The sequence below is a fragment of the Scardinius erythrophthalmus genome, assembly GCF_964197995.2.
Source record: "Scardinius erythrophthalmus genome assembly, chromosome: 21".
Lineage (NCBI taxonomy): Eukaryota > Metazoa > Chordata > Actinopteri > Cypriniformes > Leuciscidae > Scardinius > Scardinius erythrophthalmus.
In genome coordinates, this window is record NC_138241.1 from 13,073,999 (window position 1) to 13,098,094 (window position 24,096).

Below are 24,096 nucleotides of genomic sequence, written 5' to 3' on the forward strand. Positions count from 1 at the left end.
TAAATGCATTGAAGCAACTGCCATGTGATTGGTTGATTAGATAATTGCATTAATGAGAAATTGAACAGGTGTTCCTAATAATCCGTTAGGTGAGTATATATATATATATATATATATATATATATATATATATATATATATATATATATATATATATATATATATATAATAATATATATATATTTTATATCAAATGCGTGATATAAAATATGAGAAAATATTCTATATTTTTATCTTTTAAAAATGAGGGAAGTCTTTATGTGACAGAGTTATTTAGCAAAAAAAGGCAAACCACAGCTACAGGTTTTACCTACAGTATACTAGGACAATAATGAGAATTACAGAACAAAAATAAAACATTTATACATTACAGCAATAAGAATTTAGAGAGCAAGTGTTCCTTGTTCTTATAAAATAACGTCACAAAAAAGGTATTACATTTACAGAGAATATTTTGAAAAGTGTGTTTTGTGGAATTTTTCCATTTCCTTTTTTTTTTTTTTTTTTAAGTATAGACCTTACTAAATGTTTTTCTTACTTTCCATTAATCTACTTTTTTTCTGTATTTATTAAGGAAAACCTGTGGTAAACTGCCTTTTCCATTGCCATGTTTCATTTTTTTTTTTTTTTTTGCTTTTTTTTGCAGTGTCTGCATGCTTTGTTATTATGGTTCTACATTCTTAGCTGTATATTTCTCCTGCTTTTCTAATCGTTCAAAGAAACATTTGAGGGCATGCTGGGAATCAGCATTATTTTCTGCTCGTTGAATGGATGGGAGGCTGGTATCTTCTGCTCTGCTGTTATTAAGCCCTGTTCTTTGTGTGTAAATGAAGATTGAGAGATATATCTGCTCTTTGACTCACTCTCTCTCACCGATGTTTTTCAGGTGTCTAACCATCTCACAAGCCTATAGTTCTTGATATTGACTTTTGTATATATATATATATATATATATATATATATATATATATATATATATATATATATATATATATATATATTGTTTAAAAATAACTAATTAATCACACATTTTATCTGTAATCAACCACGATTAGTTGCACCTAACATTAAATTATATATTTGCATGAAAGAGAACTCAATGCGTCCGGCACGCTGTATGAAGTGGTATTGTGTGCGCATGAGTCGTGTGTGTCTGTTTCCCACAGACAGGAGTACAGTACAGTACAGCACTGTGTTCTCTTTTGTTTTTTGTGTCTTATCGCACTTTAATGGTTTAAAAGCATTTGCACGGATAGAAGCGTGATTTTATAATGTAACACTAGCTTAAGGTTAAGCATCCTTATAATATACAGTATATATATATATATATATATATATATATATATATAGACTCTAGGCACATGAAAGGTGAAACATTTTAATAGGAATGATAGATACCAATAGGTGTTTTTTTTTTTTTTTTTTTGCATTACACAGTAAACACAGCTAAAGCTGTGAGATCATGTGAAGTTATTGTTCCTGTAAGTCATGGGGAGACAAATTAGAATGATCCTGAGAATGACCCACCTTTGCCTCTCTCACATGTTGTTCATGCCTTTGTCACATAATTTCATAGACTTTTCACGATGCGTTTGAATCATGTGACTGTGATCCAGAGCAGTGAGAGTGTGTTCTGTTGTCATGATTGATCATGCTCTTTCTAGTCGTGTTAACTCCAGACCTCAACCTATAGCTTTAGCTTTTAGCTTTTCAGGATTTGTTCTGGCCTCTCAGATAAGAGGATCAAGCCATAAGCTGTTTTGCTGTCTGTGTGTGTGTGTGTGTGTGTGTGTGTGTGTGTGTGTGTGTGTGTGTGTGTGTGTGTGTGTGTGTGTGTGTGTGTGTGTGTGTGTGTGTGTGTGTGTGTGTGTGTGTGTGTGTGTGTGTGTGTGTGTGTGTGTGTGTGTGTGTGTGTGTGTGTGTGTGTGTGTGTGTGTGTGTGTGTGTGTGTGTGTGTGTGTGCTGTTTACCCACTCAGCAGTTTGTCCAAATTCTGCAAACAAAATCATATGACATCAGTTAATATAATAAAAAGTGCACACTGTGGAAATTGAATGCTGCAAGGTGGGTTTTTTTTTTCTTTTCTTTTTTTTTTTTGGTATGTAAATGTAATTTTTGTAAGTTTTTTTGTTGTTTTGCAAATCATCATTTAGGAAATGAGTAGCCTCATCTGCTTTCATTATCCTTTTCTGTTACATGTGTAGAGTATATGTATTGTAAACCAGACATATAATATAATATAATATAATATAATATAATATAATATAATATAATATAATATAATATAATATAATATAATATAATATTTCTTAAATGAAAAGATTCAAAGTTTATTTAATCTTTAGACAACATATTTTAAAAAGTTTGCACGTGTTTTTTGTTGAGTATAAACATATTGCAGTGCAGTACAATGACAATTGAGAGATGCACAAATTAACAATCCTCAAAAACCTGATGTATCATATTTGATACTTACTGCATATTTGATACTAACATACATATTTGATACTAACAGGATTTTTAAAAGATGTATCAGGTAAACCCAATGCCAGGTTCAGACTGTTATATGGAGAAGGCAGAACTTGTGACTGACTTCTGGAAACAAGAGCGTAAACAAACTACAAGAGCGGCGTGTTAGCTTAAAGGCCTACTGAAATCAAAATTTAAGTTTTTTAGCTTTTAGTATGAAATTGTTAGCCTTAAGGTTATGAATAAGTTGGTTTGTTACAAAACAATGACAAAATTCGCATTTAGGAGATATAAGCATTCAAAACTTACAGTCTCTCACTTCCGCTAAAATGGATGATGGATTTTAACGACATCACCGCAGCCTTCAGCTTCTCATCACATCTTCTGTCCAATCAAACGCTCTCTAGAATCTAAAGCGTACCGCCCCATATGCTTTAAATACCACCTGGCCAAAGCGGCACGGATGTACCTAATAAAAATAAATAAAATATCTCCAGTTAACTAGCAGGGAATTCATTTATGGCAGCACCAATACCATCATCTCTCTCTCATTTCGCCAAGTTTGAAAACTGTGTATGGAAAAGCTTCTGCGCTTCTATTGGTCAACTTCACAGAGGTGACGGAACCTGTTGAGAAAATTAAACATGCTAGTCCTTCTGTTGTGATGTCGTGAAGCGTCGCAGATGCGGTGTCGGTTGCCGTCCACTATGACACACTATGCGAGATGAAACGATCGATTTTTGCGTCCCGACGCCCATTGTCATTTACGAGGTTCTTTTAATGAATAGTTTAAAAAGACAAGAAATTTACAGTATTAGTCAAACAGTCAACAGCAGCAGTAGTGTGATTTTACAGTCTTTACATGTTTTGAGTCTTAGTTCTTTCTAGAAGCTTCTTGTATTTTATATATATATATACTGTATATATATACTGTGTATATACTATATATATATATATATATATATATATATATATATATATATATATATATATATATATATACAATGTATAAAATAAAAATATATTTATAGTGTGTGTGATATAAAATATGAGGAAAATATTCTATATTTTTTATCTTTTAAATATGAGGGAACTATTTATCTGACAGAATTATTTAGCAAAAAAAGGTAAACCACAGCTACAGGTTTTATATACAGTATAATAGGACAATAATGAGAATTACAGAACAAAAATAAAATATTTATACATTACAGCATTAAGAATTTAGAGAGCATGATTGCTATCAGCATGATTTTCTGCTTGTTGAATGGATGGGAGGCTGCATCTTCTGCTCTGCTGTTATTAAGCCCTGTTCTTTGTGTGTAAATGAAGATTGAGATATATATCTGCTCTTTGACTCACTCTCTCTCACCAATTTTTTTTAGGTGTCTAACCATCTCACGAGCCTTGGTCTTGGCATCCATTAATTCATTAACCATGGTTTTTTTTTTTTTTTTTTTTTTCGCAATTTTCCACCGGACAAATTGCGATTGTTAACTTATGATTTCTGTTCTGTGCGTCTGTGCGCACCAATCTTGCACTTCCATCTACTCCTCAACCAGACCACCTAGAGACTTTGGGTTTTCGGCATTATGTTAAGGAAGGTCTAATCTCGGGAACGCACAAACAAAATCCAGGAAAAGATTTACTATCTCTTAGTGTTGTGATCCCATGACGTCAGAAAATTGCGCTAAAACATTCACTGAGTTTTTATTACTTGTTTTGCCATTGCAAGTAAACCTTTATTTAATTTGGGTCAAATTTACTTGTACCCTTTCATGTCATGGTCATGCAACTTATCCATGCAGGGAATTGCATAAAAGATTAATTTTATTATTTGGCTTTAACATTGTTTTTCCCTGATCCCATCAAAACAGACATGTGAGCCATTTTTGGGTCATGACCCACTCATTAAATCCCACAGTGGAAGTCTAAACTGTGATCAGTGCTGTTTTTGTATGTGAAAGTAAGACAGATTAAGTGTTGGTGCTCACTGTCTGTCTCGCGACTCATAGTGGGGTCTGTCTCAGAGCCACGTGATGTTTCCTGACCTCTCCTTTAATTAAAAGTCTCCTTGCTTTTGACATCACAAAAGTCATCTTTAATAAACTCTGTCCTGAGTCTCTAAAAGGCATGGCAGCACAGAATAGTCTCCTTTAAAAGGGTAACTAGAAGCATTCTGGGTGTAGAAAGCTACTATAGTAAACAGAGCTTACAGAAGATTAGCTGCTGTTTGATGCTGGGTGGAAGTGCGTCTGTGCCCTAGTTGCTCTGTTGAGTTTGTGTCTATCAAAGAAGCAACGGAGCCTCTTTTCTCCTCAGCAGATGAAGACGTGTTCTAATTGAGGCAGAAGTGGGCTAGATCTTTCAGAGTAAACTCAGAAAAGGAGGGAAAAGGTCCTGCAGAGTCCTCCTATGTAATGTCAAAATTAGAGTTCTAAGCAGGATGAGGTCTTATTAAAGTTATTTAATGTGATGTGGAGTATAGTTATTTGTAGCAAATTAGCTCAAGGGAAATATGAGGTTTTTACAAGGTTTTTAATTGATGATATTTACTTCTGTTAAAGCCGTCAGCCTTCATTATTTCGAATTATTTGGTCACACTTTTGATTAGGGTCAAATTCTCGACCAAAATCTTCGAATTTTGCCAAATTACTGCTTATTAATAGTTAGTAAGGTAGTTGTTAAGTTTAGGTATTGGGTGGGATGTAGAATATGGCCATGCAGAATAAGGCATTAAAATGTGCTTTATAAGTACTAATAATAATAAACAGGCAATATCCTAGTAATATGCATGCTAATAAGCAACTAGTTAATAGTGAGAATTGGACCCTAAACTAAAGTGTTACCACTTATTTTTTATAGTAATCATGTTTAACAGCTACATTTGTCGTGAAAAACTACACAACCCATGATGCTGTGCAGAAAATAACACCAATCAGAGATTCGAAACATGCCAAAAGATCTTGTTAGCTCCGCCCACTCCCATGAAGCACTGCAAATGATGTAAACGAGTTTGTCTCCCTATACGCTCTCAAAATACTTAAATATATGAATTTAGTATATAGTATATATGCATATTTTGCAGTAAATTTAAAACATATTGTTTTTATATATTATTAACTTTTTTAAATTTCTCCATCGTTTTTTAATTTGGTTATGCTGTTCGCAATGCTTCATGGGATTGTTGTTCTTTCTATCACTAAAGCTGTTAAGTATACTGTCTATACCTTTGTATTTTTGTCCGATTTTCAATTACTTTTTTGCTTCAAATCAAAGTTTTTAATGTTATGATTCACCTCGTAGCTGGTTGGCTTGTTTCATTGCTTATAAAACTTTAACTAAGACTTTTTTTGAAATCCCTATTTTCAGAGAAAATATAGTTTTGTTTTTTTGTTTGGTTTTTAAGAACTGTTCACTGAAAGGTTCTTCAAAACTCTCTGCCTACCTTAGCTCGATTCCAAACGGTAAGCTTGTAATAATGTTTTTAATTGCAGTGGTACTGGTGAATTTCCATAGGAAATTTGAGCATGTCTTTGCGTCATTACGTCACATCCGTACACATCAAAGAAGGAGTCTCGGCTAGTAGGCTATGTTGCGTGTGAGGATGTTGGAGGCGGAGATATTATAGCCTTTTCTCACAGCACTTGATATAATTAAACATCAATTTGATGGCGGATCCAAGAAGGTTCAAATGACAATCACCAGTGACAACTGGAGATTCACTTGTTGTAAAATAAAAAAAAATAAAAAATCCATCCATCCATCCATATTATGTAATATGTGTTTATTTGATCTAATTTTATGTTCAAAAGAACAAAGGGTAATTTGGCTTTTCATGATATGATCTCTTTAAAGGGATAGTTCATCCAAAAATGAAAATTAGCCCATGATTTACTCACCCTCAAGCCATGGTGTATATGACTTTCTTCTTTCAGATGAATACAGATATATAAAACAAAAAAATGTCCTGGCTCTTCCAAGCTTTATAATGGCAGTGAATAGGGGACACGATTTTGAAGCCCAAAAAAGTGCATCCATCCATCATAAAAGTACTCCACACGGCTCCGGGGGGTTAATAAAGGCCTTCTGAAGTGAAGCGATGCGTTTGTGTAAGAAAAAATATCTATATTTAAAACTGCAAAAACTAAAATAACTAGCTTCCGACAGACGGCTGTATGCATCAATTTACGGCGAAAGAGTAACCCCATACCTGACGCATAACGTATTGACGAACGGGGAAGAGCAGAGGATAGAGCAAAACAAAACACCGGTCACAAATTAGAAGTCTAAAATGAGAATTCTTAAAAAAGAAACGTCGAAGGATTTCGATATAAAAGTAGAGGAGCTTGAGTTTGTTGCCCAGCCCTATTTGTTTGAACCGCAAGAGGCATTAAAGCTTACGCTACTCCTACATCCTACGTCATACATCGCATCAGGGGTTACTCTTTTGCCGTAAATCGACTTGCGTAGGCCGTCTGCCTGAAGCTAGTCTATAAAGTTTTAAATATGGATATTTTTCTTACAAAAACCCATCGCTTTGCTTCAGAAGGCATTTAATAACCCCCTGGAGTCATATGGATTACTTTTATGATGGATGGATGCACTTTTTTTGGACTTCAAAATCTGGACCGTTATTCACTACCATTATAAAGCTTGGTAAGAGCTAGGATGTTTTTTTTTTTTATATATAACTCCATTTGTGTTTGTCTGAAATACGATGTGAGTAAGTGAGTAAATCATGGGAACTATCCCTTTAATTTTGAGTGCACTGCAGCATATCATTCCAACTGAACATTTAAATTTATTAATTTTCTAGAAGCAATTTTCCAAAGCAACTTACAGTGCATTCAGGGTATATATTTTGTCAGTATGTTTGTTCCCCCAAGCAGGCAGTGCAGTGAAGCCTCATGAGCCATGTGGTTTACTGAAATGGACCAGCGGGATACAGAATTTCACTGTGTCTGCCCAAATGGCTGTAACAGAATCTACATTTTCTGCAACTTGTCTGGTTTTCCAGTAATGTTGACAACATTTACCTTTATTTGGGTAACAGATAATGAGGTTGTAACCTGATTGGTTTTATCATGATAGATTACCACATGGTTACATTCTGAACTCAATATTAATTACTATAATTTTAGGTCACTGAATTGAATCACTATTCTGAGTTAAAATCACGTCATTCTGACTGACAAAAACAGCTTTTGAATCGAATTGAAAGCCAGTGAATTGAATCATTTCCCTGCTGACTCACTCACTCACTCACTCATGAATGCCTTTTATTATCATTATACACACGTACAACTAAATTAAAATGTATTCATATTCACACCCTTAGCTGATCAGGATAAAAGCCTGAGGTGATCAATAATTAATGGGAAGAAAATCTCCTGCTTCTCACCTGCCAACTGGTGCTTAGTTGCGTAAGAAGAGTTAGGCGACATACGGTAAAGGGGGAACAGTATCTGCTGTGTGTGTATCCTCTGGCATCTCTTGCCCTCATGACTCAGAGTGTAAGGTGATTCGTCTCAGACACTTAAAGCTAATTGATGTGTGGATGACATCGTTGATGTATGTGTGTGAGACTGCTGTATCATGGTCAGTAAAAACATGGCTGCTACTGTCCTGAGGCTCAAAATGGCTCTTTTTCAATTCTTGAGTCTGACTTTGAATTCAATTGACATCCACATATAATGCAGGAGGAGAAATTGACTGAATTCCAATTCAAAGAAACTGAATGTAGTCACAGATAGATTTCAGTTGTTCAGCAGGTTTTTTGACAAAGTAATTTGATATTTAGAATGTGCATTAAGTTTGCATTGTACTTTCAGTTCAGTACTGTGAAAGAATTGAAATACTATCATGAAAACTTAGCTATTTTCAAAAATGCCGTCCACACAATTCTGTATGTTTTATTGAGTCATGACAAATGATAGTTTGGACGTGGAACGCGTACATTAGTTTTACACTCCAGGCACAACTTCACAACATGCATACAAAATATATTAATAAATATTTAATTTAAAGTTTGAATAAAGTGCGAAGAAGCCAATTTTCCAATATTCCTACACTGTAAAAAGTTTAACTATTATTTACTCAATTTTATTGGTGAAACATTTTTACACTCAAAAAAATTGAGTAAATTTTAAAGCTGTGAAATCAATGAAATATACTGTATGAATTGAGTAAATGCAAGTAAAAAAATTAAGTAAATCTGAGTAACTGCATCTGGTACATTAACAAATAAAATTGAGTAGAAATAATTTAACATTTAAACATTAAAAAAACAATATTTATGAGTAATATTAACTGTTTTTATTAATGAGTAATATTAACTTTTTTATTTTCTCTAAACCTTTGTAAAATAGTACTCCAGACAACCACCAGTATACATTACATTGGCCTTTATTTTCAATGAGTACAGCAATACAGCACATTTTAGACTGTTTTTTCATGTATACAATATTGCCTGCATTTAAACTTATTTAACAAGTAAAAATGAAATATTTAAACATTCAGGTAGCCTAATTCAAGTGTAATCAACCACTCTGTTATCCAATATCCACCGAATCTGCGCTGGTCCTCATGCCGGAGACAGACTCGCCTCTGCGGGTGAACTTTGAACTTCATACCGCCGTCCTGCGTTTCACTCACAGTCACTGTCTGAGGCACAGCCGAAATATACTGCGAGCGACTGACATAACCTGCCAATAAACAAAAAGTGATAGTTCTGAGGACATTTTATCATCCAAATGATAATAATTATATTCATTATCATTATGAAAGTCATATGTTTATGCAAAGCGTTTCAATCACGCAAAAAGACAAACGCGGCTCTCGTCTCGTTTAGGTGTCGAATTACGCCTCTGTATGTTGTTTTGCATTAAATATGATTTAAAGCACAGTAATGATTTTATAGATAAAATAAAACATACACCAACCTGAATTTCACAGTGAAAATGCACCAAATCTGCGACGCTGAGAAGAGAGCTGTTGTTCTGGAGACTGGAGAGTTCAAACAGCCCGCGCTCACTCCAACCGTCGAGTTTTCGTCACGTCAGAGGGTGGGAGAGGGTGGGGGAGGGAGGGGGCGGGGGGGGCATTGTTTTAATTGAGTAAACTTACTCAATTTTAAGAGCGTGTTAAATATATTAATAATATTGATTTGAATTAAGTAATTTTTTTGTTTCTTGAAACAGATCAGTTTAATTAAACATTCTCAAATATTTTGATAGAAATTTCACATCTATATTAAGTATATTATAAAGAAATAATTGGTTAGTTAAATACTAAATTATTTTATTGAAAAAAACTTAAATATATCTGTAAATTTTAGATAAAATTAACTGTTGGATTTTTACTCAATTATTTTGGTATGTTTAACTCAAACAATCAAGTAAACGATATACAGAGATTTTATTAAGTTAATAAAGTTAAAAATTTCTGTAATATTTACTAAGCCACAGAATTATTTTTTACAGTGTATTTCCCATCCCTTTTGGCCACTACTGTGTATGTATGTATATATACAGACCCTTTCCAAAAAATGTGAATATCATGGAAAAGTTTATTTATTTCCATAATCCCATTCAAAACGTTAAACTTCCATAGATTATAGATTCAGGGCCCACAACTTAAACGATTTCAAGTATTTAGTTGTTTATTTGTACATAATTTGGGCTTCCAGCTCATAAAACCCACGAAAACAGGATTTCGAAAAAATGGTCATTGAACCAGGTTTTGGTTATTTTGGCAGTGTGGGCAGGTGCGAATCCTGCTGGAAAAGGAAGTCAGCATCTCCATAAAGCTTGTCTGCTGAAAATGTCCTGGTAGACGGCTGCGTTGAGTGGACAGCACAGTGGACCAACACCAGCCGATGACATGGCTCCCCAAACCAACACAGACTGTGGAAACTTCACACTGGACTTCAAGCATCTTGGATTGTGTGCCTCTCCATTCTTCCTCCAGACTCTGGGACCTTGGTTTCCAAATGAGATGCAAAATTTGCTCTCATCAGAAAAGAGGACTTTGGTCCACTGTGCTTTATTAAATCTAGAGTCAACGCAGCCGTCTACCAGGACATTTTCAGAGCACTTCATGCTTCCTTCATTTTCCAGCAGGATTTGCACCTGCCCACACTGCCAAAATAACCAAAACCTGGTTCAATGACCATGGTATCACTGTGTAATTACTGTGTGATTTCATGTAATATTCTAATTTTTTGAAATCCTGTTTTCGTGGGTTTTATGAGCTGGAAGCCCAAATTATGTACAAATAAACAACTACATACTTGAAATCGCTTAAGTTGTGGGCCCTGAATCTAATCTATGGAAGTTTAACGTTTTGAATGGAATTATGGAAATAAATAAACTTTTCCATGATATTCAAATTCTTTGGAAAGGGTCTGTATATATATATATATATATCATACCTCATGTAATAACCAATATGATGTATCTATGATCGCATATATATATATATATATATTCATGCTAAAAATGAAATACATTTACATTGTCTTTTAGCAGAGGCTTTTCTAGAATGTGACTTTAAAACTAGGAACTGCATTACTAAGATCTTTGAATTTCATTTCATTTTAATTCTCAAATTTAGGAATTGGGTTTGTATTTAAAAGGCATTCCCAGTTCAGTTATGAATTTTGCACAGCCCTGTACTGTACATTACTCTCTGTTTTCCTTTCTCTTGCTGTCTTTCTTCTCATATATATCTTTCCTTTTCTTCTCTTCTTTTCTCTTCTCACTGCTGCTGACACTAACGCCCCTCAGACTGGCACTATGAGGGTAAGACTCCTTTCTTTCATCTATCACATCATGAAGCCAATTTGACAGGCTTCTCTCTTTTCTTTCTTTGACATTCACCCAGTAAAATCATTTAACACTAGTGTTGGCTGTTCATAATCTAGATGTAACCTCATGTGAGTGAGATTTGAGAGTGATGTGTTGTGATAAAGGTAATGGCAGATTTGAGGCTGACTCTCTTTCTGTCTCTTTCTGTTTCTGGCAGAGTGTAAGTTGTCACGGTCGGGTCCACCTGCCACTATTGTCACCATTGATGAGGAAAGTCCAAATGGTAAGTATCTGTGCTTACTTATCTCCTCATGATGAATCTGAAGCATGCTGCTTTCTGTTATCTGGTCTGCTATTGATCAAATTTTGGCATGCGTTTGATTATGAAGTTTATTTGATTTTCTGTGGTGTGATTCAGGATTTTCCCAGCTGGGGGTTCATAAAGCCCTAGGGGTTCATGGAAATTGTGATATAAATGTCAAAATATTCTTTATATTACTCCTTGTTGGCAGAGTTCATTTACATTAACTCCAGCTTGGGAGAGCAGTTTATTTTAGATAAATATTAAGGAAATATTTGAAATGTGGTCATGAGGTGCCTAACGAGTATTTAATAGTGGTAATAAAGTGTTTAACGGGTAGGGTCAAGAGTAGGTGTATGGGAGGGATTTAGGGATGGGGACAAGTATGTCCCAATAAGGCAGCATCCATTTATGATTTTTATAAATGTAATCATATACATTGAATATGTTGTTATTATTGAATACTGTTTTTTTTTTCATAATATATTACAATACACTAAGGTGAAAATAGTATCAGAAACAAGGCTACATTTATTTGACCAAAAATACAGTAAAAACTGTAATATTGTGAAATATGTTTTACAAAATAATGATTTAATAATACATTTTAATTTTAACAAATTAAAACGACTGTTTTCTATATTTTAAAATATAATTTATTCCAGTGATGGCAAAGCTGAATTTTCAGCATCATTACGCCAGTCTTCGGTGTCACATGATCCTTCAGAAATCATTCTTATATGCAAATTTGATGCTCAATAACATTTGTAATTATTATCACAGTTAAAACAGTTGCGCTACTTAATATTTTTGCGGAAACCATAATACATTTTACTAGGTTATTTTGATGAAAAGAAAGTTAAAAATAACAGCATTTATGTAATTTAAAATAGTTGTCTTTACTGTCACTTTTGATCAATTAATATATCCTTGCTGAATACATTTTTTGGGTATTTTGGTAGTGTAAAGATTTTAATATGTAAAATGACATTGATCGTACATAGACAAAAAATTGTTTTGGACAAGAATAATACCTCAAATCCTGTGGCATATTGCAGAGAGATGAGCTGTTACTTTTCAAATGGATTTTCATCAGACAAATGGTAAATCAAAAGGAAAAATAAAATGATGTCCACAGTCCCAAACCCTCCACTAGTGATTATCCTGAGCTGTGATTTCAAATGTAGCAGACAGGTAACATTAAAAGTCCATTTCATGCTTTTAAGGGCATAAAAAAAAAAGACCAGCGTTTATATATATATATGTATATATATATATATATATATATATATATATATATATATATATATATATATATATATATATATATATATATATATATATATATATATGCAAAAAAATCAATAGAGAAAGATGCTTTTTGTCCCAGAAATGTGTAGTTATGACATCTACCAGCAGGGGCTACCTATGTCAACCTGCCAAACATTGGGTTCAATTGATAAAAAGATTGGTAACTTCTGGTATAATTGATCTACTGTGACTTAAAAGTGAATTTTTCCGATGTTCAGTCTCAAACTTCCCAGACGTCATGCTGTTGTCTGAAGCTCAATAGGCAGTTACCTGTTGGTTTCTGTGCTGAAATGGTTGTGTTAGTGTGCTCTCGCTGGAGCCACAGATGGTGTTTTTGTGTCGGAGGCACGCTGGGGCCGTTTATCACATACTGTATCTGCGTGCAGGTGATGCTACACCTCGTCATGCGTTTATAAAGGAGCCACTCGCCGCTGTAGCGCTCAACAGAGCGTTTGACAACACTGCCTGTTTGCTGACGCGACAGGTGTTGGCTGCTACATCCGAATTTACTCTCTGTTTCCTCCTTCCTTTTTTCTCTTCATTCCCCTTCTCCCTCCCTCCCTCCTGCCCATTCTGTGGGTCAAAGAGTTTGTTCAGCATCCATGTGTTGGCTCAGGAAAGTGCATCAAGGCAGAGGCCTGCTGGGAAATGTAGTTGCAGTAAAAGTGAGCAGTTAAATGGATATTTTGCTCTGCCTACTTATGTGTTTAAATAATTAGTCTGTTTTTAGTTTCTCGCTCTGGCGGACTGTGATGAGACAAAACAGCCAAAGGGATCCTCTAGGTCACTTAAGCAAAACAGGAACAAGTGTTATGTTGTGGCAGTGATACAAAAAACAAAAGAGACAGACAAATTTACTTGCATATTATTCAGGTGATATTAATTCTGTTTTAGTGAATATTTTTTTTGCAAGCCTCTTCCAGTTTGACAAAAAAAAAGACTAAATGTTTGCATCATTTATGATGTCTTGCAGTGTTTCATTATGCATCAATACTCAACAGTAAGAATTCAGTTCAGAGTTTTTCTTGTCCTGCCAATGTTTTCAATGGTTTCAACATGTTTTGTAAGTAATTCAATGAAATGTTTATATATTTGATTTTAAAATAATTGTTTAATAATAATAGTATTATTTATTCTAATAAATATATAGTATTAATACTGTATATAGTAGGTCTATTATTTATTATTATATATTTCAAAAGTATACTATCCCATTCAAAAGATTGAGGAAGTAACTTTTTCTTTCTTCTTTCATTCAGAAAGAAGACCTTTACATTGTTACGAAAATATGTATTTTAAATAAATGCTGTTCTTTTAAACTTTCTATTCATCAAAATGTTTCCACAAAAATATTAAGCTGAACAGCTGCTGCATTAGAATAAGAAATGTTTCTTGAGCACCAAATTAGCATGACATGAATAAGTTATATTTAAACTATTAAAATAAAAAAATTGTTATTTAGATTTTAATAATATTTGACATATATTGCAGATTTTACTGTTAAATGTAGTTGTTTTAGTTTTGTTGTTCTGTTCCTGTTTTGCCTGTGTTCCCTTTGCTATTTTGTTTCCATGGTAAATAATTGAGTTTGCACGTGTTCCTAAGTTACGTTAATCATCACCCGTCTATAAGTCCTGAGTTCTCTCTAGTTCTTTGTCCTGTATCATCAATGTTTGTTTGGTTGTTTTCTCTTGAGTTTCCCTTTGGATATATCATTAAAGACTGTTTATTCCTCTGAATCTCATACGTTGTGCAATCTATACAGTGAAACCTAACAGAATACAGGACCCTCATACTGAGTATATTTAAAAATTTTAAACATGGACTCACCAGCTTGGCATCTCCTCCTCCTTCCTGGACAAAGACCACTACTGGAGTATTTGGTCTGATTGCTCCAGCTTGGATGAATTTCCTCTACAGCCCGCGACCCAGAGAACAGCCAGCCACCATCCCGCTGCACGGACACAATGCCAGAGCCCACAGCAGACAGAGGAATTGAGCCTGCCGCGATTAATTAACTGGACCTACCGACCTACCAAAAGGGCTGAGCCAAACACCACCCCGGAGCCTGAGCCTCGACAAACGTCTGACATGGTGTATTAGTCGGCAACACCATGGGAATGCTCGTCGAGTACGAGGGAATGGAGCAAAACCCCGCCCACATTCCCACCACCGAGGGTGAGCTGATATTAAATTCGGCTGGATGTTTTGAGAATTTGATTGAGGAAATTTCCAGATGTCTCCTATCCTCGCTTGTCCCACCCAGCATGAAATCTCCAGTGCCCCCGCTGGTTCCGCCCAGCTTAGTCTTCTCTCTGTGTGGATCTGCCTTGGGTCTTCCAGGATTCCCTGGCTCCTCCTCCAGCCGCTGTTCCTGCCACTCCACCTTGGCCTGTCGCCCAGATTCCTCCCATCTTGGCTCCTCCAGGGATCATAGGCTTTATGGCTCCACCAGGCTCACTTGACCCTCCGGCTTCACCTCGGTCGGACGTTACCTCCGCCCTCCTTCCTGCTCAACCTCGGCCCTTAGTCGCTCCAGCTCCACCTCAGCCCTCCTGTACCCTAGTTCCACCATGGATGCTATGCTACGGCTCCATCGCGGCCTACAGAGTACGTTGAGTACACATCTCTGTCTTTGCACAGACTTACGGGTCTTCATCTACGCTTCGTCCCTTGACCTCTTCAGTTCCTACAGGCTCCGTCTTCCCTCCATCTGCTCCCTGGTCTTCAGTCACACCGGCGCCACCTCAGTCCTCTGGCACCTGGCACCACCTCGGACAAAAATATATATCGATATATCATACAAACTCAATATACCACTCATCCCTATAAATGTCAAAGAAATCCAATTTTTTAATCGTTATTGATGAGTCCTGTGGATGTATTTTTTAATGTAACTGAAATTACTAAGACACAAAAGTTTTATAAAGTGCTTGAATTGATATGTTCAATTTAATCTGCAAATTTATAAAGATTTGATAATGTGTGGTGGAACAGAAGAAGCCACAGAGCTTATGCTTATAGCTTAATGCATCATGGATTTTGCATTTTATTGATGTCAGAAACACTTGGGCACGTTTATGATGGTAGGCCAAGTAAACTAGAAGGGAGTTTTGCATTTAAAGCAGGCACATACACCCTACTGCATTTTAATTGAACTTTTCTTGTTTGAGGTACTAGTGAATTGTGATAAAATGAAGTCTGTTTTGTTTATAAAAACTGATCATTTTCTCATTCATTGAAAAGTGTCTCAGATTGCAAAACCATGGGCAATGTTGTATGAGCTTCATTATCGGGCGGGCTTTTTAGGCGCGACGATATTTCTCCACAGTCCTCTTTCTTTTGACATGCTGGTCAGCTCTTCGTGCAGTCGTTCCTTATCTAGGTCTAGATGTTCGTAGTACCGATAAACGTAGTCCCTGTATGATATTCTTGGTCTACCCCGCCGGTTCGATGCGACTTCCGACTGGTAAAGAACATTCTAACAAAGATGTTTAGCTTTTCTTCAAGGGATTGAGTGAGCGCCCATGATTCGCATCCGTAAAGAAGCACTGATATGCACAATGCATTGAATAGGCGCATCTTGAACTTTCCATGCGGCTTGGGTGATCTTAAGATGGTCTTGAGTTTTGGAAATGCGACCCAAGCTAAAGCTATATGGTTGTTGACATCTTTTTTGGTCGACAATATGTATGATCCGAAGTACTTAAACTTGTCCGCGATTGCAATCGGCTTTCCATCAATTGACAGATTGGTCTTTATTTGGGATTTATCATTTAATTGGACTTGAACGTATTTTTCAATGCTTATCTCAAGGCCGGCGGAAGAGGCATTTTGCTGCATTAATGTTAGCTGCTGTTGTGCTTGGGTTGGATCGTTCTCGAGAAGCGCTATGTCGTCTGCAAATGCGAGGTCGTTGAGTTTTCGTTCGGTTGTTATCTCTTTTCTCTTTTTGGCACAAGATCGTTGTGCCCGTGCGTTTTCCGATCATGCTGGGGTACCCTTGTGTGCTAGGTAACCGAAAACACCTGCTGATTGCTTTGAAACATAGTCAATGACAATTATGAATAGGTATGGTGCGAGGACGTCTCCCTGTAGAACTCCTGTTGTGATTGCAAAGGACTTTGAACGCTCTCCTCCAACGTATACTTGGCTTGTCGACTTGTCATACATGATTCTGCGTTTACAACTTCCGATGGAATTCCGTAATGCCATAGGATTGCAAACATCATCTCTCGGTAAATTGAGTCAAACGCTTTCTTGAAGTCGATAAAGGTAGTATAAATTGGGATGTCTTGTGCACGCGCTCCATCCATGATCCTACGGAGGATGTGGATCTGTTGAGCACATCCCCGGCCTGTTCTGAAACTTATGCGATTGAGAATCACTGTTGTAGACTTTGGCTGCTATGGACATTAGGCTGATTCCTCGATAGTTGGTCATGAGCTGTGGGTTACCTTTCTTCGGTATTGGCTTTATCAAGCTTGATGTCCATTGAGTTGGTGCTGTGAGATGTTCGTAGACCAACTGACAGATGTTGTGAAGTTGATTTACCACGAATTCACCTCCGTCTTTTAGTACTTCAGCTGTCATGGCATAATCTGGACCGGGTGCTTTGTTACGGTTGAGTGTAGTGATGGCGTCGTCAATTTCTGCTCTTGTTATTTTACCCAATTTTATACCTGGGATGTCCGGTGTTGGAAGTGGGCGGTTATTCGCATTGATTTTGGAACTCTTGTTGTTCAGGCGTGTTGAGAAGTAGTTGGCCCATTCTTTTAAAAGGTCTTCGCTTGAACTTGGGATGTCGCCATTGAGCATTCTGATTTTGCTAGAGGAGGCATCTTTGGGCTTTTCGCTGATGTCATGGATAAATTTCCAAGTTCATGTTTGTTGACTGCTCGCTCTAGGGCATCGAGTTTAGAGTTGATATGTGCCTCGTTGTCCATATCGAATGCTTTTGAAACCTCTTTTTGCTTTTCACACCATTCTTCTTTGTATTTAAAATTTTGTGTGCGCTTGTATCTTGCCTTGAGATCTCCTTCTTCGTTGATTAGCTTGATGGTGTTGGGGCTAATCCAGCTTGGTTGTTCGGATTTCGGCCTTTTCCCCAGAATTTTCTCACAGGCTCCGATGAGAGCAGAGTCTAATGCGTTGGTTCGTTGTTTTATGGATTCCGGTGGGTCTAAGCATGCTATTTCATCAAAGAGTACTTCAAATTGATTCCAAACCTCCACATTGAATGCGTTTTTCAATTCTGGGTCTTTCAGTTTTTCAACGTTGAAAGCACATCTCTTGTCCTGTTTAATTTTCGATTTTTGTAAGGAGAGCTCAAACTTGGCGCACACAATTTTATGGTCAGAACCGACGTTGCAGGTATTGTATGCACGACAGTTTTTGACAGAAGTCCACCACTTTGTGCTGAATAAAATGTGGTCTAGCTGGTAAAATTCACTTTTTTAAGTACATAGTCTGGTCGGTCTGTTTGGAAACCATGAGTTGGCGGGGCGTAGACTCACCATTTCACACATGCTAATCATCCTCAATCCATTGCCATTTGATTCTGAATAATAGCAGTGGTTGCCGACAACTCTTGGATTTGAGATATGACTGTCTCTCCCGATTCTTGCATTAAAGTCTCCTGCAAGGACGGTTATGGTGTGTGGGGGAATAGTCTCGATGAGTTCAGTGAGATCGTTATAAAATGCATCTTTCCCGTCGTCATTGGCATCGTCTGTTGCGGCGTATACTGAGACTAAGCATGCCTTTGGGTTCCCTTTAAGATGTATCGCTAACAAACGTTCTGATTTAACTGTGATTGAGCCAATTAGTTGAGCTATCGAGTTGTTGTACAAAATCGCGACTCCATGAAATTTATCAGATGAATTAGAATGTGCAGGGGCCAGCTATGATTTTGCTTGTAGTGAATGTAGCCCACCTTGTCAGATGTTTTGAGACGGTGCTCTTGGATGGCAACAATATCGATGTTTCGCCTCTCGCAGTGTGCTATCATTCTTTCTACTCTGTGCGTAATCCATACTTCGGTTTCTTTGTTGTAGGTGTTGTTCAGCGTTCTCACGTTGTAGGTGGCTACGGAGAAATATTTGTTCTTCTTGGATTTTCCAGTCTTAGCATACTTGTCAGTGGCTGGCAGATTGGTTGACCTACCACCGCGGTCCTTGATTACCTGGGCGATGACTGAGCCAGTAAAGTTTTGATTTGGTTGTGGATTCATATCATTTACTACGTGGGTTTTCCCAGGTGACTTATGACTGCGTAGGGACATGACACCTCATGCGCAGAAAAGCAGTGGGTTCGCCTTTCCAAGGTCTCCTTGTAATTGCCTTACCCTTTCCTCAAAAGCCTTTCTGCGGTTAAACCCCTTACTTGCCTTTTGAGGTCAAAGTGTTATTGCTGAGTCCCAATAACACTTCAATAGTTACACTAGTTCGGTCCCCATAACCATATTGATCTAAGATCTTCTGGTAGGCTATCCATCTAGTCCCTATTGGGTCAGTTTAACGTCTTGACCAGGACGTTAAACTGACCCGATAGGGACTAGATGGATAGCCTGTATGAGCTTAATGCTAGAGAAACATACTGTAGTGGTGTTATTTTCTTGTTTTGTTCAACAGTGGCTTCATTTCGGAAGGAATACGGAGCTGCTAGTAAAGTACACACTAGATGGGTGAGAGAGACAGAGAGAAATTGCTTGTGGGAGGAAAAGGAAAAGAGTCAGGATGAGATTATATAAACACTTGACATTTTGGATCAATTCAAATGCACCAAGATCTCAGCAGTCTATGTTCTGCTGTATATGAGAAATACTTAAATAGATCCCATATCAGAGACGTTCCTCTTCATTTAAGGCCTCTGTATGTTTGGACTGAAATCAGAGCACAGTTGCTGTGGTATTACATTTGGCCTGGCTGCTGGCTGTACTTTGATCCCTGCATCATAGACGTTATATCTGGTCATCAAAAGTGACCTATTTTAAATATATCTCAAGGCATCTGAAATATTAGAGTCCGTCTGACCCCAGGTTCTGTGTGGCAATGATTTCAATTCAGGGCAGGCTCAGCTCTTTGAAAAATATCAGAGTCAATTTACTGGTCAATTTAAGTTTAGATCAGGGTTTGACTATTATCAGTGTAAAAGCACACAGATAATTTCTCTTCTACTGGGGAAACACTTAAAACGAAATTAAACATTCATATAAACTACAGCTAAATTTCACCTGAGATTTGGAGTCAAATTACAGAGAGGTAAAATTTCTTTAGAAAGATGGCAGCATCACTATTTTATTTTTGCACAGGACTATTTATAAAATCTTTTGAGTTTAGCTATCTTTATTGCATTATGTTAACGGTGACAGTTCAAAATGGGGAAAAAAAAGCAATTCTTGCAATTCATTTTTATTTTTATTTTTTTACTGCAGTTTGCATGCCTGTAACACAAAAAATATTAAAGATATCTCAATATCCTTTTAATTTTGTTTTTTAACAAACTTCAAAAGTCAAATGTGGGTCACTTTGCATACAGCTGAGACATTTTTGTTTGTTTGTTTTTTTCAAAGAGGAAAGGCTGAAAATCAAATAATGTGACTAACTAAATAATTACGGGTTCTGTCTAAACATTTGCATAGAACCTACCTGTCTGAGTGAAAGAAATATTGTTTTTCCAAAGTTTGTGTGCCTGCAATTCAAAAAGTATTAATTATATCTCAAAATGATTTTAGATTCTGGTTCTTAAACTTTTCTTTTGAATATTTCATTTTCAAGGCCCTTTATGGTTCTATCTCATATATGGGGATCTTATTGCAACTCTATATCCAAATTGTTGAATTGTACCCATTTGCAATGGTTGAAAACCAAACGTGAGTCACTATGCATACAGCTGATACTTATTGCATGTAAAGGGGAATGTCTGAATAATAATAATAAAAATTAAGCTAGAAATGTATTGTTACTCACAGACTAGAATCGAAAGGTAAAAACTCTTTGTTAGAAATTACCTTTTATCACAACTATTATTGGTTAGATGGAGGTTAAAGCAAGATTAAAGTGTGCGCTCTCCCTTTCATTACTGCCGTGATCAGTAATGTTAGGCCTTAGGCCTATCGCCCTGGAGACTATAAGTTGGATCACGAACAGTTGGTACAGATCCATCCTCGAGTAAAAATGAGAGTAAATGAAGACTGATATGTTCATTATTACATATAACAAAACAGCTCAATCGCTTATGAGACATTCTTGTCTACAGTTGCTCCGGTGTCGAAACAAAGGCAAACATAATGTAAAAGTGAATTTTGCATAACAGGTGCCTTTTAAGTTCAGAAATTGCAGTTGGACAACAGTTTACTGTTTACATGTTACTGTTAAGCGGAAAAATGTGCTTTTAAAAAAAGCTTATTTACACCAAAGTCTAGCCTATATGTTTGAAAACTTTTTGGCCATCTTTTACTACTGTGAACACTATATGGGCAGTTTTAGGTAGTGATATTTCGTAGCAGGGTCAGTGTTTTTAGACTTAGTCTCTTAAAACATGCTGTGTTTGAGGAATATGATTGTTCTGGAGCTCAACATAAGCTCTTTCTGTATATATATTAGTGAGATTGTAGTAAGTATTGCTCATCCTCATTATTTGCTTGCATTGCATCAGCAGTGTTTAGTTCTAGTCCATATTTGCGTGTGTATGTCATCATCGATTCAATGCTTATGAACGAAACTGGGGTATTTACGCTGTTGAATAAATATGTTTTGTGAAGCTTAAAGAATGTATTTATTTGAACAATTTGGAATCCAGCATTTTTCTATATTCCCTTTGCTTCTCTACTGCTGTTAATTTTATTATTTTTCCTCACTTTGAACAACTCTGAACATTTGATCCCTATGATTAACACTCACCAAACTTTGCATGCATGAAGAGTCTGTGGCTAATTGCATTTTGTGTAATTTTGGGATGGAAGGGATGTATGGTTGCCTAGCAACTAGCGGTTAAATTAGCAATATTGAAAACATCAGCCGTGCTAACCCCGTTTGAGCTGGAGACTTCACATGAGACTTCCTCTCCTCACCGTGAACAAATTTCCCACAAGGCCTAAATACTGATAGATGTATATATATATATATATATATATATATATATATATATATATATATATATATATATATACTACTGGTTGAAATAATCAAGGCTGATCAAAAACACAGTAAAAACAGTAATATTGTGAAATATTATCACAAATTAAAATTAGGCCTAACTGTTTTCTAATTAATATATTTGAAATTGTAATTCACTTTGATGGAAAAACTGAATTTTCAGCAGCCATTACTCCAGTCATCAGTAGCTCCTTTCACACGTACAGTAAAATAAATAAAAAATACTTTTCAAAAATACCATTGAATCGGTTCTGGCAATTTACCAGTATGAGAAGTTTAAAATTACCATAAAATTACTGGTATGATGCTGTGTGTTAACAAAGAATGAAAATTACCGATATGAGCATGTAAGAGGTCAGAATTCACTGACGTAAGTCTTCTTTGGGCCAATAATAAAGCTCTGTCAGAGAGGTCTATGGTAAGTTCCCTTTCAGTTCTGGGATTGGTTACCTGATTGGTATCACGCTTAGGGAGCCTGTCATCTTCGAGTATTGATAAAACGAGCCAATGCACACATTGGCGTGCAAGCTTTCCATGCACACTCTGCCCCACAGCGTGGGTATAAATATAGAAGTGGATGCACGCACCACTTGTCTTTTGCTTCGGAGCCGAACAGTCTTCATGACGGTGTCTCTGAAGAGTGTTGATTCATTCAACGAGCGAGTGTGTCGGTGCTTTTTCTGGAAAAGCAACACTGGTGCGTTTGTATCTTTTTCAAGATGTCATTCCACCCGTGCGTTTCTGGATGCGATCGTTCCCTGTCCCCCTCTGATGGTCACAGTAGTTGCATCACGTGTTTGGAAGCAGCTTTTGTGGATAGTTCATATTCTCATTGCGAGAACATGACTATTGTGGTGTTGAGATCAAGACTCACCTTCGTCCACGAAAGTGGAGTCCCCATTACCACACCCCACCCTATGGTGCTGTGTGGGATGGGTGATCAGAGGATCATAGTGATGGCTTCCCAGCCCGGTAACCAGTCCCTGTGGGCCCCACACTCCTCTATGTAACATTGCCCGAACCAGATCCAGAGATGTCAGCTATGCTGAAACGGGCCGCCGAGGCTGTCGGGCTCGCCTGGAATCTTCCACCGTGTCCCGAACAGTCCCGGTTGGATGATTGGTTTCTCGGGGCTGGCCGCGCAAGTTCTCAGCCCGCCACCCCAGTGCCTTTCTTTTCCGAAGTGCATGGAGAGCTTACCAGGTCGTGGACGGCACCTTTCTCTGCCAGAAACTGCCTGAGTAGCTCCTCCCACCTCACTACCCTTGACAGAGGAGCGGTGAAGGGTTGCGAGACAATCCCTCCAGTGGAGCGGTCTGTCGCGACACAGGTGCACCTGTGTCCGGCGGCCGTTGCCTCTTGGCCGGGGGATCCTCGTCTCCCCTCTAAGGCCTGTGAGTTCTCGTCCGTTCTTATGGGTAGAGACTACAAAGCCTGTGGGCAAGCCGCTTCCTTTTTGCATGCCATGGCGTTGCTACAGGTCTACCAGGCCAAGGCATTCATGGACATGCACGTGGGTAGCCCAGACCGTGCGCTCATAGGTGAGCTCCGCACCGCACCTTAGTGGTCCAGGAGCACCATCTCTGGCTCAACCTGGTCGATATGGGGGATGCGGACCAGGTTCGGTTCCTGGACTCCCCTATTTCCCAGGTTGGGCTGTTCGGAGACGCGGTAGAGAACTGCGCCCAACAGTTATCTGCCGCCCAGGTGCAGACGGAGGCCATCCGGCACATCCTGCCCCGGCGGCCCGCTGCTGCATCCACCCCGCTGCCAGTGGCAGATCCTCCGCCAACTCGTCGCTGGGAAAAGAGTAAACTTGCCCACGGGCTGAGGATCTCTTTTTTTGGTATGGAGATGGACTCAGTCCAACACGTTTCTCAAGAGGAATGTGTCTGGTCGGTGCTATACAGAAGTGAGAAAGGGTCCCACTGAAACTTTTCAGAGGCTCCTGGGGCATATGGCAGACGCAGCCGCAATAGAATGGCTTCCTCCATATGAAGATCGCTTCAGCACTGGCTTCACGGCCGAGTCCCGAGGTGGCCGACAA

The 24,096-nt window shown here is 37.5% G+C and overlaps 1 protein-coding gene across 1 annotated transcript in view; it reads left to right on the forward strand.

Moving 5' to 3' along the window:
- Positions 1-24,096, forward strand: part of pcdh15a (protocadherin-related 15a) — a gene marked incomplete at both ends in the record, with an annotated part of 242,137 nt that overhangs the window by 19,478 nt on the left and 198,563 nt on the right. The window contains 2 exons of the mRNA XM_081351594.1: positions 11,259-11,273; positions 11,497-11,562. Coding sequence (XP_081207720.1) covers positions 11,259-11,273; positions 11,497-11,562 — 81 coding nt within the window. The remainder of the gene's footprint in view (positions 1-11,258; positions 11,274-11,496; positions 11,563-24,096) is intronic.